Source organism: Micropterus salmoides, unplaced genomic scaffold (assembly GCF_014851395.1).
Source record: "Micropterus salmoides isolate LMB-PRFRI ecotype aquatic unplaced genomic scaffold, ASM1485139v1 Ms_hic_scaffold_10, whole genome shotgun sequence".
Lineage (NCBI taxonomy): Eukaryota > Metazoa > Chordata > Actinopteri > Centrarchiformes > Centrarchidae > Micropterus > Micropterus salmoides.
Window position 1 is genome coordinate 19046621 of NW_024040041.1, and position 15209 is coordinate 19061829.

General features: G+C 42.4%; 1 protein-coding gene across 1 annotated transcript in view; it reads right to left on the minus strand.

Annotated features, from left to right (window-relative positions):
- LOC119889816 (adenylate cyclase type 9-like) overlaps positions 1–13575 on the minus strand; it is a 32724-nt gene extending 19149 nt beyond the window's left edge. The window contains exon 1 of the mRNA XM_038700667.1: positions 10220–13575. Coding sequence (XP_038556595.1) covers positions 10220–12029 — 1810 coding nt within the window. The 5' untranslated portion in view covers positions 12030–13575. The remainder of the gene's footprint in view (positions 1–10219) is intronic.
- Positions 13576–15209: the final 1634 nt, after the last annotated feature.

Here is a 15209-nt window from a genome sequence, read left to right on the forward strand (position 1 = left end):
GGTATACAACACACTAGGGTGCAAACATCATTTTCATTTCACTTTTAATCTAGCAATAGATTGATAGTTAGTCAATTTTGTAATTTGGTCGAACAATTACAAAACTAATAAGTGCTTCTCACCAGTAACCAAGACTGATTGCTTTATGTCTGACAGATGCCTGATGATTATGTGACAGACAAAGGCAAGCAAAACCTTAAATGTAACCTGCAAATTGTTGGTATGTTTAGTTTAGTTATCCCAGTCTTGGCAATGAATTAACAAAACTGTCATGAATTAAGTTTCTGTTTATTTATCTTGTCTATGAAGATTCTCAGTCATCCAGGTCATAGTTATCCAACGAAGGTTAGAATCAAGGGCAACTGGACTTGGTTGAAGATACTGGAAGACGTTTCGTCCCTCATCCAAAGGACTTCTTCAGTTCTGACTGACTGGCAGGGAAACTCAGCTATTTAACCTCAGTGGGGTCGTTGGCCCGGGTCATCGATACCGCTGGTTCGTTAGTGTTCCTTGTTGCTGTGACGACAGTCATTACAGTCGTTAAGACTACCTGTGGCCAAGACTGAACGACCATCGTTGGTATCTTCTTTATTTATCTTCTGACTGAATAATAGTTTACTAATAGTAACTACACATAGTAATAGTAACTACACATACACACAAACACAGTCACTTCCTCATGAATTTATTGGGCCACCTAAGAACAAATTATTCATTATTTAAACTGATTTTAAAAATGACAGGGAGATTAAAGATTGAGTTATATATAAGTATAAATAACGCACAACAGAAAAGACCATAGGAAAGTGAATAGGAGACGGTCTGTTGAGAGACAAAGAAAATGACTGTTGTGTCTTGCTATGCAGGAGAAATATAGGAAGAGGGTATGAGAGATCAGCATTTTAAAATAGAGGGTTCCTCATTCTTAAAGTAGGAGAGAGTTAAAATTGGCCTTAGTAACTCCATTTTACAGCCTGTACTGCTAATAATAAAATACTGCATGCATTTATAACATAACCGACACACATATACACAAAATAATTCATGGGGGGGGTGGGGGGAAACACACTTTTACTGTACATCACACACACACACACACACACACACACACACACACACACACAGTCAAAGTGTGCAGACTGAGAGCAGTAGGCTTCAGGGTAGACTTCCTCCCCGTCATGTTCTCTCATTCATAATTCACACAGCCATTTATCACACACACACCCGCTGTCCACACCGAGTCATAACAGCCCAACATAGACAGGGTGCGGTTGCACGTGTGAGCATTTACTGTAGCCTACTTGAACGGAAACAGCAAAAAGTTAATGTGTGTAAGTGAGGGGTGCAAAGAGGTTATTGTGCATGTCACCTTAAGAGAGCGCTTTATCTGTCAGTGTCATTAAAGGCTAGTGTGTGCCAGTTAGGAGAATTGCTGGCATTTTCTGTACTCTTGATCACAAAGGAAAAAAAGCTTAGGACTGCATCAACAACTCATGATAGCAATTTATCACCCAAGCATCTGCACGACGGGAGAGCAAGCTTAGCCCTATGCACAGCTCCGCTCAGACCAGTAAAGATCCAAACATACAGCAAGACAGCAACGACAAGAGAAAGGCACACAGAGATGCTTTCACATTACCTTTACTTTGTAAAAGGTTTACAAATCCTTGAGAGTCAGAATGTGTGCAATCTGTGTAGGTGTTCTTTAGAGATGCAGCGGTGAAGAATTGCTGCACATGTTTACCTTATTCCTGCTGGGCCTGCACCTAAATAGGCCTTGCTTGGCTTTTACAACAACATGAAAGGCACAGCTTTAGCTGAATAAAGTAAATTTGGCCCCTTTATACCAGTTCCAGCACCAGTCCTTCCATATAAAAAGAGCCTCCAGTTTCAAGCTGACCCTTTCCCCTTTCAATAGGCCGTTGCTATGGAAATTAGCCTTGGCAGGCCCAGGGTGCGGGGCTGGAGTAAGTGCTTGTGTTTTGCTGCAGATGGGAAACCTTTCCCGTGCTGAGGCTGGTGTTATGACTGTGAGCCAGGTGGAGCCACACAAAAGCCCTGAACAGGTCGAACCTGAAGGGGCAACTCCATCCATCTCCCTGCTACACTTTCTATTCATAACCCCTTTCTTGCAAACCCTTTCCATTTTTTTAATCTTTCTCTAAAGGATTTTCTTTTTCCTTTTCTTTTTTTTACAGTCTGCAGAAGGGGATTTTATGTTTGCAGGAAGATATACAAGCAGATCTCCCAAACACATTTGCACAAATCCGAGTATTTGATAACAGACTGGCTTGCTGTATGCAAAGAAGGAGAGAGCAGCACGATTCCTTTACAAATTCCGGCTGCGTTGAATTTTTTTTTGACATTATACCAAAGCATATCAAGATGGCATGATATTACTGTGTCTCTCATACTGTAAATATGATTTTTGTTCCCTATAGTAGTTAAAAGAGTCCTATTCTACTTATTATCATATTTGCATGCTTCTTCTATTCAGAAGCCTGATAAACAGTGTAAATGCAAATACTGCAAGGAAAACTCTGTGCTAACTGTGCACTTTAGTTTGAAAATAAGAAACAATGATCAATCAACAATGAAACAGTAGATCAACACGTCCTCCACCCTCCATTACCTCTTTGAGTTAGTTGCTAATTATACGAGAAAGTAAATATCTGTCCCCACCTCCACACAACAGACCAATGCATTACCCCATCAGTTTAATGATAGCTAATGGAGAAACAGAAACATTCCCATTTCACCATACCAGATGCCCAGCAGGAATAAGTGGACAGGTTGTTTGTGTTAAACGATTGTAAAGGCCTTATAAGACTATATTCTTTTCAAACACTTAGAACTAGGTCTACCAATTGTTTGTAGACCTATTGTATCACGGTTATTTTCATTATCAATATATCTGTTGATTGTTGGTTTTTTTATTAATTCTTTAATCATTTATACTATAAAATGCCAGAGAGTAGTAAAACATTTCAGTCCTTTACGATCCCAGAGTCCAAGGCGAGGTCTCGTTTCTGTCTGACCAATTCTTTAATTTTGCTCGGCTACAATGGTCTAATAAGTTCAGTAAAATGTAGTACTTTATGGCATTTATCATCACATTCAAAAAATCTGTGACAGTCTACTGTACATATACTATTGTTCTCACCAAACTATTGTTATTAAAAGACTACAAGATCACAATGTTACAATAATGACCTCTGCCTGCAATATCACAATATTATCAGTTGACGCTGACTCTACTGCAGTGGTGCTGACTTTGTAAAAAACTGTTTTGTAAGCAGCGGGAATACCTTCATCCTACAACGACTAGGAGGTCACCTGAAGATTATCCTTTGTTCACACTGCCATTGATATTGATTTGTGTGCTTACCTTACTAAACAAAAAAAGAGACTTCCTAACAAATTGAGACTGTGTGTACTTGACACAGACACACACACAGCATGTTGTGTAGCATGTTCTACTCCACATGCAACATGTGTTGTGTTTGTCCTACATGCTCAGCCGTGTCAGCTGCTGGTGTGTGGCTCCTTATCAGACAGACCATAGTGGCGCTGATATCAGGCTCTCTCATCCACCTCGCCCTGGGTCATCTCTGTCAGAGTAGATAGAGCCAGGACACTTCACCAGCGAGCCACTAGGACAGCTGTCCCCTATAGGGGGACTGGGAGGTTTACAGGGTCCGCGGACACTTGTCAGGATTAAGTGAAGCACAACAGGATACATAGTTCAGAGGAAAATCTCTATTGGATGAATATCATGCCTTATCTCAAAACTGAACTATACTGAACTGAAATGAGGTTGAAACTCAGTTTTTGAAAGCTTGAAATCTAATAATTGAAATTTAAAAAGTTTTGCAAGATTGAAACTACGTTTTAAAGGCTTATATGATGTCTCTAAATACAGTCCATTTGTTTACAGTATAAGTAGCATACCTAGTTCCATGAAGGTATTATTGGGGCAAAACAACCGAGAACCTGTGGCAGTGAAATTTGTAGACAAAAAATACTTGGAGTTGCAAACTTGTAGATTTTTTTCTTTCCCATATACACAACAGTTGCACTTTCTCAAAGTTGCACTCTCTCTTGATTTCAGGTGGACAAATTCTTTGCTATGGATCACGAATGAAGAAACTCATAAGCTCACATTTTTGCGAAAATTGGCCCGACCCGGACCTATACACAGCCTCTGAGACCGACGAAGGCCAGTTTGACAACAGTCAGCAATAATAGGTTTCACCAAAATCAGTGAATAAAGCAATAAAATTGTGTTTTGTACAGTAATCAGGGAGACCAAGCCCCCCAAAACAATTTTGAAACTCTGAAAATGTGTTGCAGAAACACTATATAAAGAGTGCTGCAGTTGTGAAGAAGGAAAACTTAAATACAAAATTATGTTTGCAGAGATTTTACATGTTCTTTCAGCCTTTCAAAACATTATGCAAGCCATCAACACTGAGATTCAACCTTTCTGAGCTTTCTGTCAGTTTCGAGAATATGGCATGATCTTCCCATAAATCTCCAACAGTATCAGTCCAATAGAAAGCTCACTGGGTTGTGCAGCCCTAATATGCTTTCTGTTTTTCTGCTCTTGATCCAGAAACTCATTACACCCCCTGAGTAAAATCTTTTATTGCTTGCTGGGTCGAACTAGCAACCACTACCTTTGCTTCACCGCCCTCCTGAACGAGTACAGGTAGTCCAATCCTGCTGAGTAACTGTGCGACACAGCAGATAATCTAAATGACTGCAGCTATAAAATCCAGCTAATCACTACATCGTAGACCTTCACTGACCTTGCCACAATGGCCTCATGTCTGCAGAGCATGACAAGGGATCCTGAAGCTTTGCAGACTTGCTCAATACGATAAGGCCAAAGATGATTAATGGTGAGATTGTGTTGCTGCAGGCTACAATGCCATGCTGTGCTGAACCATAACACGCAGCACAGGGCTATATTGTACATTGCAGTGTGGTGTATTATGCCATTACTCTCTCGGCAGGGCTGTAATCTACCATGCAGAGCCAAGGTGTTCTAGGCAGGGCTCAGTCACTGCTATACAATATAGCAGCTTATAGTCCCTCTGGCTGTTTTTTCCCCCCTGACAGCCTCTGAAGAGGCACATTCCCCTCCCAGATATCAGATGAAAAGACTGCTAAAGAACGCAGCATGCTGCATAACAGTTATCCCTGCATCTATTAACCATTGGTTTTATAAACCATCCCTACAGCTGCCACCACAGCCTAACCATGCTCCAACTGTATTTCTGGCCGTCCTTAACCCTTCCTAGTACTAAGCCGCTCGACTCAGAGCCCTCCACTTCACTATCAACCCCCCGTCTTTCAACATTATGGTTGAATGCTGTGTGTGCATACTGATATGGACTCAAGAGGCTAGACGAAAATTATGCCAGGTATTTTGATAGTTGGCAGGGGGAGAAGACAGCTGTGTACATATTAGGGTGAAAAAGCCAATCTGTTTAACTTTTTGTCAAGTACAGCAGTGTGTAGACTGACAGCACGGGCAAACACACACGCAGTACTTTAGGTGTGAAATCCAGAGGCTTAAATGTGCACAGCCTCCCTTTCTCTGCATGTGGTTCACACTAGAGCTCAATGCTGTGGTCTAGTTACATGGTGGCTTAACGAAGTAGTGGTTAGGCAATGCTGCTGCAGTTCTGCTCTTTAGTAGCACCATCCATTGGACCAAAAACCGAGTCTCAGGGGCCAGAACAGGACCACAGTTAAAGGCTGTTCACTGATTTCCATGTCTAGTTCTCTCTCGCCTTAATTTCTCCACCCCTGCTTCTATTCATGTAACCTCAAAACATTTATCGTGATCAAGGTCACAGGTAGCAGCCATTAGAAGTAATTCTCCATTGAGCCTCAGGGAAATACTGTACACTTTGCTGACTGACAGTACATCCCTATGGAATGGCATTCAAAGGGTAAGAGAAGGGATGTGTGAGTGTGACTGTGTACAAACTCACACATCACAGTGTGTGTACATGTCCCAAAAAGCACAACTGGCTCTCCCAAAAATTAATACCTGCTGCAGAACTGTAATAGGGTCAGAGTGAAGGGGACACAGGACATTCATCACCATCACAATTTGCAGCCAAGTCCTGCTCTGTGCTCAAAATCAATCCAAATGTAGCTAATCAATTATTGTTCTGAAGGCTTAAAGGTGGACAAGGAATTGAGGCAAATTAATATCAAGAACCAGAAAATCTCCTATTTAATAGCCACCACAACCCCTGGCCTATCTTTGATTCTCTTTGATGTCGCATGACATGAAAATCTCTCTCTTTGCTTCATCATAAATAAACACAGCCGTGACAGGCTCATTATAGGCAATCAATATCATTCGGTGTGATAAAAACGGCTTGCTGGCAGACGGCTGATGTGTTCGTGGTCGGGATAACACCAGGCCAATGTGGGAAGATAAGATGATGGAGAATTACTAACATTAATCACTTTAGCCAAGGAGATGATCCAGTCTTGCTTTATTAGAAATCTCCCACAGGGTAAAGGGAGGAGACAGCAGGTCGCGAAGGGATATACCAGCACGGCTTTGCTCAGCAGTTAAGTTAGCAAAGGTCATGCTCACAATTTCAAACTGAACCTGAGAACATGCCTTACCTTGAGGTGGCTGGTTATTCAGAACCTGGTACATAATGAGTATTAGTGGAAAGGGGCTGTGCAATTTTACAAAAGAGCTGTCAGAAGCTCAAATTAATGAAAGTGTTCTTTAGATCTTCAAAGTGGAGCAGCTAATGTTCATTTGGTTAATTTGTCTTGTGTTTTTACTCATTTAAACTGAGTCACAGCAACAGCCTGGAAGATTCACAGCTGGAGAGAGGAGGGAAGATGCATACAACAGCTAGCCGATAACTGTGTCTGTGTCTGTTTGGTGCAGCACAGGTAGTGTATAGTGGGTTTATATAGCTCAAAACAGCTGTTGTGTGGCAGAAAATTACTATATGTGAGCGGTGAGAGTGAACCAAAACAGTTAAGTTGCAGGCAGGATAGCTAAACAATGAGCTGAAACTATCAAGCTCTGTAAAGCAGAGGAGAACTGCAGATTCAAGTCAATTGTCTGTAGATTCATCACTAGGAGCAACCTTGTTTTCATTTTGTCATTTGATACATTGTTTTTGTAAAAAGATAGATTATGGCCACTGTAATGGTTGCCACTAAGCCACTGAAGCTGTCTAGGCGAAGATACTGTAAGCAACTGTAATACTATTGTAGTGGTGCAGATTTAACTGGTAATGCCTCTAATTTTCTCCATTCTTTTAGTAACACATACAGCCCCACAAAACCTTTAATTTCCCTTGGAAACGAACGCTGCTAGAAGAACCATCTCTGGCTCTGTATGGTCATCAACAGAAAGATAATAGGGCCACTCTGACAGTCTGGCAGGTGCCATCATTCTGCATTAAGCACAAAAGAAGGACATGGACAGGGATTTTACAGGAAAATGGAGGCAAATATAGCTCCCATTTCCAGTAAGGAAAATGCACAACACAACCAGATCTTGCCTCATGTGCAGCCCCTTGACAAACACACAACAAGAACGTCGTACAGAGAGTGTTGTGGGTTGGTGTGGGCTCAGATCAATTCAGTAAATCCTTCAAATAGGCTATGTTGTGGTTTATGATAGGACTGCAACTAACCATATCCCTTATTCTGCAGATTATTTTCTTAATTAATCATTTAATCATCTATATATCTATATATACAAATGTAACAAATAAGGATAAATTTAATCAAGTAATCAATTGGCAGAAAATCAATCAGAGGTTATTTTGATGATCAATTAATCATTTAAGCAATTTTTTAAGCAGAACTACTCTACTCAATTCTCTGGTTGGTACATCTTTCAGGTTTTTTTGTTTAGAAAATAATTAGCACATTGATAATGATAAAAAGTTGTTTGTTATTCTTTATGCTAACTAGCGGTGAAATAATAAATTGGTTAATCATCAGACCATTTATCAACAAATTTGATAGTGACAAAATGTATCCACTATTATTAAACATTCACTGATCCTAGCTTCTTAGAAGTGAGATTGCTACTGCTTTTCTATGTCCTTATATCCTTGTAAATAAAAAATAAAAATAAAATATTTTGGGGTTTTGGACTGTTGGTCGGACAAAACAATCGATCTGAAAACATCATCTTTGGCCCTGGAAAACTGTAGCAGGTATTCTTTCACTATTTTGTGATTCTATAGACAAAATAATAAATGGATTTAGAAGAATGATTGTCAGATTAAGTGGTAATGAAAATAAGTTGAGAAATTAAGTTGATTAGTTGAGAGTTGTCAAACTGTCTTACTTAACCTTGAACACCAGCTACTGCCCACTGGAATGTAAATAGACTCACATGTCCATTTGTTGCTAAAACCACAGTCCTTGGGACAGTGATGAGGAGCCAACAGGATGCGGCTGTAACACTCAACTGGCCACATGTGGCTGCACCCCATGTGAACCTTTGCTACAATGAGCCACAAATAGCTTACAACTACACAGTGGTAAGATATAAGTAAAAATAACACGTGCACTTGCAGGATGAGACAGAAAACTTGACTCTATAGACTCAGTCTGAAGTTACAGTGGAACTATAGAAACACTCATGAGCCAAAATCTGTTTGTGAGAAATTGAAACATCACAGTAACTCCAAAAGGACATCAAAAATACATAGGAGACAGCTGCGCAACAATCAGTGGCAAGGTCAGAACAATTTACTTCTGAGTCAGGCAACAGGGACCAGTCGCAGCAATGATCCATGCCTGGCTGCAATGTTACCCAAGTGATTAACGCAGACACTGAAGGGAATTTTACAGCACCGGAGAACAACTCTCTCCTGACAGCCAGCTCTCTCACTGGCACAGCAGATCTAGAGAGAGAGGATAAATCTTAGGAGGGGAACTGTGATGGAGGCAAGAAAGGAGTGGAGGAGAAAGAGGGGGGTGATAACACTGTAGGTAACACATTTATCCTCTCAATAAAAAAAAGGCACGAGTGAAAGTCACTCATTAATCTAACAGATGAGGGTGAAATACACTCATGTGGGCTGGTAAACAAGAGGCACTTTTGCTCAGTCTTGTTTCTTGACTGCTCACAGCACTGATTTTCAAGTTGAAACAATGGAAATCTGAGTCATATAGGTATAATGTGTTTTGTATTGCTTGTACGCACAAAATATCAACGTTCATATTAATACCTCCCTAAAATGCGCTGGACAAAGTAAGACAGTCTCCAAGGAAGCACATTCTGCATCTACTGAAACAAAAATAAACCTAAAATGCTAATTCAGAAGGGCAGATGAACGCCATCTGCCATCCCGTAGTCAGAAACTGTCACTTCACTTACACTGGGTGATAATGGATCAGCAAGCGTTAAATGATGAAAAGAGCCATTAAGCCAACATTTAGTTACACTGGAGTGATTTGCATAAACATATCAAATAAAAAGCTACAGTCAAGCAGTTTAGAGGCAAGGAAAAAAAGAGAACAAGATGGCGAGGTGAAGATAAAGTTGCAGGCAAATCTTTATTAGAGAAGGCGACAGTTGTATTAAGTTGTAAAGCAATCCCTGGGGTTCAGAGCGAGGTTAAGAGAACAGGACACACTGAGGATGTCTGGAAGGCAATGTGATTGAACAAGAGAACAAAGAGTGGGTAGAGACGGGGTGGAGGGGAGGATGGGAAAGAAGATGGTGTCCCTCTGTGATACAGTCACATAATATCAACACCACAGAGGGCACTTATAACAAACTCAAACTCCTGCCATCTGGTCCTGGGTGTCGACCTTGACCTATGCACATGTTACCCCTGCGACTGTTTTGATCCACCTAGGGAGTGAACTGCTGATATGCTGGCATAAGTAGGCATTTCCTCTAGGGATGGCTGAGAGGCATTATACAACATACACACTACCCAAATAATGCCTTGGAATGTTTGTGGGCTCATGGGGGAATAATTGCAGCCAATTTGTAGCAACTGCTGCTGGCCTTGGAGTTATATTATTCTTGTAAGGAAACAACAACAGGTCTATCTTTTTCAAACTGCAAACCAAAATTTAAAAAAAGAGCTATAGACATAAAATAAAACTGCAAAAAGCAGCAACATTTACTCAACTCACTACATCTCTACATCTCATGATCATTCATACCATATTTTCACAGAGAACCTACCTTTGAGCTGATCAGCCACCACACTCTGTCCTATTCTCTCAATGACTTGTCCGCTTTCATGCTGGTAGCGGTCATCTAGGAAGTTGGCAGTGGCCTGTGACAGGTGGACCTTCCCAGCCACGCCCAGCTGCTCCATTAGGTTGGCCAGGTTCACGTCGTTTGACCAAACATCAAACTTGAAGCGTTTCATGCCCAGTATACCACACAGTACAGTGCCCGTGTGGACTCCCACCCTCATGTTGACCATCTCCCTCTTCTCCTGGCAGAACTGTTCAATAGCCTGAATCATCCCGAGGCCCATCTCCACACAGCAGTAGGCATGGTCTGGTCTTGGTTCAGGACAACCAGCCACACAGTAGTAACAGTCTCCTAGAGTACTGATCTTTTCACAGCCAGTGAGCTCACAAAGTCGATCAAAACGTCCAAATAAATCATTTAGAAGCCCAACGAGGGCATGAGCAGACTTGTTGGCAGACATTTTTGTGAAGCCCACAATGTCTGCGAAGAGGATGCTGACGGGCTCCATCCGTTTCATGTTGAAGGGTCTGAAGATGATCTGGCCTCGAGGGATGGAGGTTTTCTTGCGCTTATTGTTTTTAGGGCTGGAGATGACGGCTGCTGCACCACTGGTGGAGTATCGTTTTACAGAACTATCACCTATCTCCTCATCGCCCTGCTTCATTAGCTCATCAGCCACGATTCGGGGCATAACAGAGTGGATCATTCGCTCCTTCAAGGCTTTCTCCACCTCCAGGTCTTTGCCATGCATGATAGCTTGTCCCACTTTAAGGAAGGTGCTGCGTGACCGGACCTCAGACATGATGAATAGGTGGATGCCAATGGCGTGGGCACAGAGGTGGAGCAGGGCTTTGGCTGGGCCCAGCCAACTTAATGTATCCCAGTCTGATTGAGAGGCTAAGTTCCAGCTATCGCCTACCTGTGTCAAATGCAGCCAGCCCACACTCTCAAAAAAGACAGAGTAGAGAAACCCGAGCAGGAGAGAAGCATAAAGGCGAACGTGGAGAACACTGTATAGCAACAGAAGAACCTCTATACAGAGGGAGAAGGTGCCTACAGGAGAAAGACAGGGGGACCAATTGCTACCTCCCACAAGCTTATCAGACAGGTTATATGTGGGTCCCATGCCACTGAATTCCTCCACATCTAGTGCGGGTGTGGGACTTTCCGGGTCCCTGAAGCTTGACGTCTGGATCTGGGGGGCCAGGGTCAGGATGAAGGTTACAAGGATGAGCAGCAGGGATGCCTGGTTGTAGCAGCGAGAATAGAGCTTAGTAAAAGTTAAGAGGAAGAGAAGGAGGCAGAAAACAAGGAAAGCCGCGGTGGGAAGAAGAAAGGCAGTCCTGTCACAGCGGGAAGGGTTGGCAGCAAAGTACAATCCCCACAGGAGGCCAGCAGTAACCAGGTAAAAGAGCACATAGCGGAAGCGCCGTTGGGTCTGAGGGAAACACCGTTCCCTGCAGGCCTCTTCCAAGATTGAAGAGTCAAACTTTGGGTCCCAGAAATGACCAGCAGATCTTTCAAAAAGCTGAGGCATCTTCTTCTGTGTGCGAAAGCTCTTAACCGCTGGCCTCCTGACTCCAGACTCTCCGGAGCTGCAGCTGGAGGAGATGCTGTACTTGCAGTGCTTGGATCCCCCAACAAAGCCTCCCCCGATTGAACCCAGCGGTCCGCCTCCATGCTTGTGTTTGCCACTACTGCCAATCCTCACTGAGACACCGCCATCTCCACTTGAGTCACAGCTCACTTCTGTGTTGTGAGGCAGCAGTTGTTGATGTTGGGGGGACGCCATGCTGCTTTTTAATCTATCCAAATTCAAAGACTTTGCAGAAGGGACAGTTAGACAAAAAGTAAGGCAAAGTATGTGGCCACAGTATAACACCTAGGGCAATGACTGTTAACTCTTAAGAATGAAAAAGGAGAGAACAAACAAAAATCTTGTCAAAAATTCCACTCAGTTAGCAGATTTTGAATAGTTCATTATTGTCCCTCTTGACGTCAGTCCCTGCATTCCTCTACATTCCCGTCTGTTTTGACACACTTGAGACTGCAAGGTTCACTCACTGCGTGCTCTGTTCCAGTCCACACAACACTGTTTCCCCCATTTGAAAAATACTTGGGAAAACTAAGAAAATTACAAAATACATGTGCATAAAGAGAAAAGATGAAAAAGAAACACCACAGAAGTGAAGAAATTGTTTTAAAGGGTTCTTCAGAAGTTGTGGTCACTGCATGTGGAATATCCAATCCAGTAAAAATGTGTTTTGGAGTTTTAATGTTGTTGTGTGTCAACACCGTTCCACTGGGAATATACACTAACACCTCCTGAACTGCACCACGTTTTGTTTACAGGGTTGAGTAGAACTTCATCCAAAACACTTCCTCTGCTGTGCTTGCTTTGACTCAGCTCTGCTGTTTGCGGTCTTGATCGAAAGCGCCAGCTTTGAATTTTAAGGCGCAGCTCAACTCCACATTACTGCCTTAAGAACGTTATTTATACCCACATGCTCCTTGCCTCAGGGCCTAATCATAACTATTTCCGTTGACAGAGCCCAGTCCTTTCCTGACTTTTTATATACTCCGGAGTCTCCACCACCGCTACGTCTCCTAACATAGAGAGGGTATGGTGTGCGCGGAGGTCTGCAATAGACAAATGCATAAGAGGTGGTGCGCAGTACCTGATTAACTGATTGTTTTTATTGCAAGAGCTTTGCTTTCTCGTGCGTAAACGCGCTCCTCCAATGCTACCAAACAGTCACGGTTCATTGTTGATTGGTATTGCTTTGGTATCCAGAGTCACACCAAAAGTCGCCAATTCATCGTCACAGAGCGCCCCAAGAAAATAGCCAGATTGTCCGGATGTCCTGACCATGCCGGTTCCTGGTTGTAGCTTATTCTGTGTCTCCCGGACATCTGAGAAAAAGAAAATGCATCCCACAGCAGACTACATGAATTATGAATCCTTGTTTTTGTCTTAAGTAAAGTTTGCTCACGGCAGCTCGCCTGCCACCCTCTCTAAATCGCAGACGACGAAAGCCCGGAGAGAGTCAGTAATTAAAAGATCTCCACCTCCGCTCCACGACCGCCCCCCCTACACACACACACACCAACAGTCCCACAGGTCAAACCCGGGTGCTGCCTTGATCCAGCCACTTTAATTGAATTGCATGGGACACACAAGGGAATATCTTCATACCTTCAAATAATCCCGCTGTAATCCAAGAAAGATATGATGGATTAGTACGGCTGCATTGTCCAGCCTTTCCATTCCCTGCATCACAGTGAGATGAGATTGTTTTATCTCCGTTATCTGACCATGATATGTGCGCCACAGCAGCGTCGACACCTGCATTAAATGTTGTTTGCGCTATCCAGGCACAGTGGGCAACGCAGTGGCCGCAGCCGCCACCATCTTCTGTGCGCTGACAGCCGTCCAGCAGGCGAGGTGTGTGTGTTTATGTGTAGCCTTTGTGTGTGAGTGTGAAGTAGGCTACGCCAGAACATAACCAAAATATTTCCGCCTTTTTCTTTCAAAATAAAACCCCATGTGCGGTTAGGCTAATAAAACTATACAGTAGCATATATGGCACCGCATTTAGTGAAGGCATGATGATCTCTGTAGTGTTATTGGTCTTCTAAATTAGGCTACAGCAAGTATTCAAATTTACATTGCCAAACATGTATATTTAGAAAGACTACAGCCCCAACTAACCCTTGTCCTAATTTAAGCCTCTCACAAAATCACCATTCTCACATTTGGGGCTTTTGACGATTAAGCCTTCCCCGCGACCCTGTACTCAGGATAAGCGGTTGACGATGGATGGATGGATGAATAGCCTTCACATTTGAGCACAGCATCTATATTTCTTAAAACAAACATAAACCCTACAAGTCAAGCAACACTTGCCATACTCTGTTTAAGGTTATTTCTGGAAATTGTTTTTCTATCCAGCTGGAGGAAAAAAATATTCCAACTGCAGCTGAGTAGTTGTGCTAAATGGTAACTTAGCCTACTAAACATCATTGTATAAGGGCCATAAACCCCAGATTGTATTAACTTTCCTCAGTGCGACGCACATGTCTCTGAAGGGTCTAAAATGTCAACCCTAGAAATAGTGATTTTTAAAAATGTAAAATAGTACTTCCGTTTTGGTGGTTACCGTTGACTTGACGCTGCTGTCTGTGTTTGGTGAGCAGAGAAAAGGAAAAGCAAGGCTGACTATTGCTGGGACGGGAGGGGTACGGCCGAGGTACGTGCACGCACTCGGTAAAGACTAAAATGTAACGAGCACGTGTTTGGGGAAGGGGGCCGACCGCAATGAGCGCATTCAGTTCAGCTATGAACCTCTGTCGCTACCCCTTATACATTTGGAATAAAATCTGCTTTACGAATGTAAACATCTGCCCTAGGATGATAGCAGAAGAAAAAAATGACCGTTTTCCTTGGAGGAAAGGGAAATATAATTATATTTTCGTGAAGCCACAGGAGACAAATAACCCTAAATACAGAGTCACTAAGCTGCTCTGGACATTCACACTAAATGTCATAGGAATATCTGTTTATATTAAGGTTATTATGATTGATGAAGATGTTCAATCAACAAAATCAGCACATATTCAGTGTGACACAATTTCAAAACCCTCAACATAATAACAGTGACTTTTCAGGGATGAGACAATATATTCATATAGTATGTGCAACATTGTATGGTTGAACTTGGATAAAAATTTAATGTTTTATTCTCAACAGCCTGAGATGAACAATTAACAGCTGCCCTCTGTAGTCAGTACAGTGGTTTCAGTATATTGAGGGGATCAACAAGACGGACTGTGCACTTGCAATACACCTGCATGTAGCCTACTGGAACAACAAAAGCATGTCCAAAGAGTAATGAAAATATTTCCTCCATCAGTGTGTGATTTACAATGTGCTGTGTTTTTGGGGTCAGCCATTCTTGTAATAGAAGTTCTT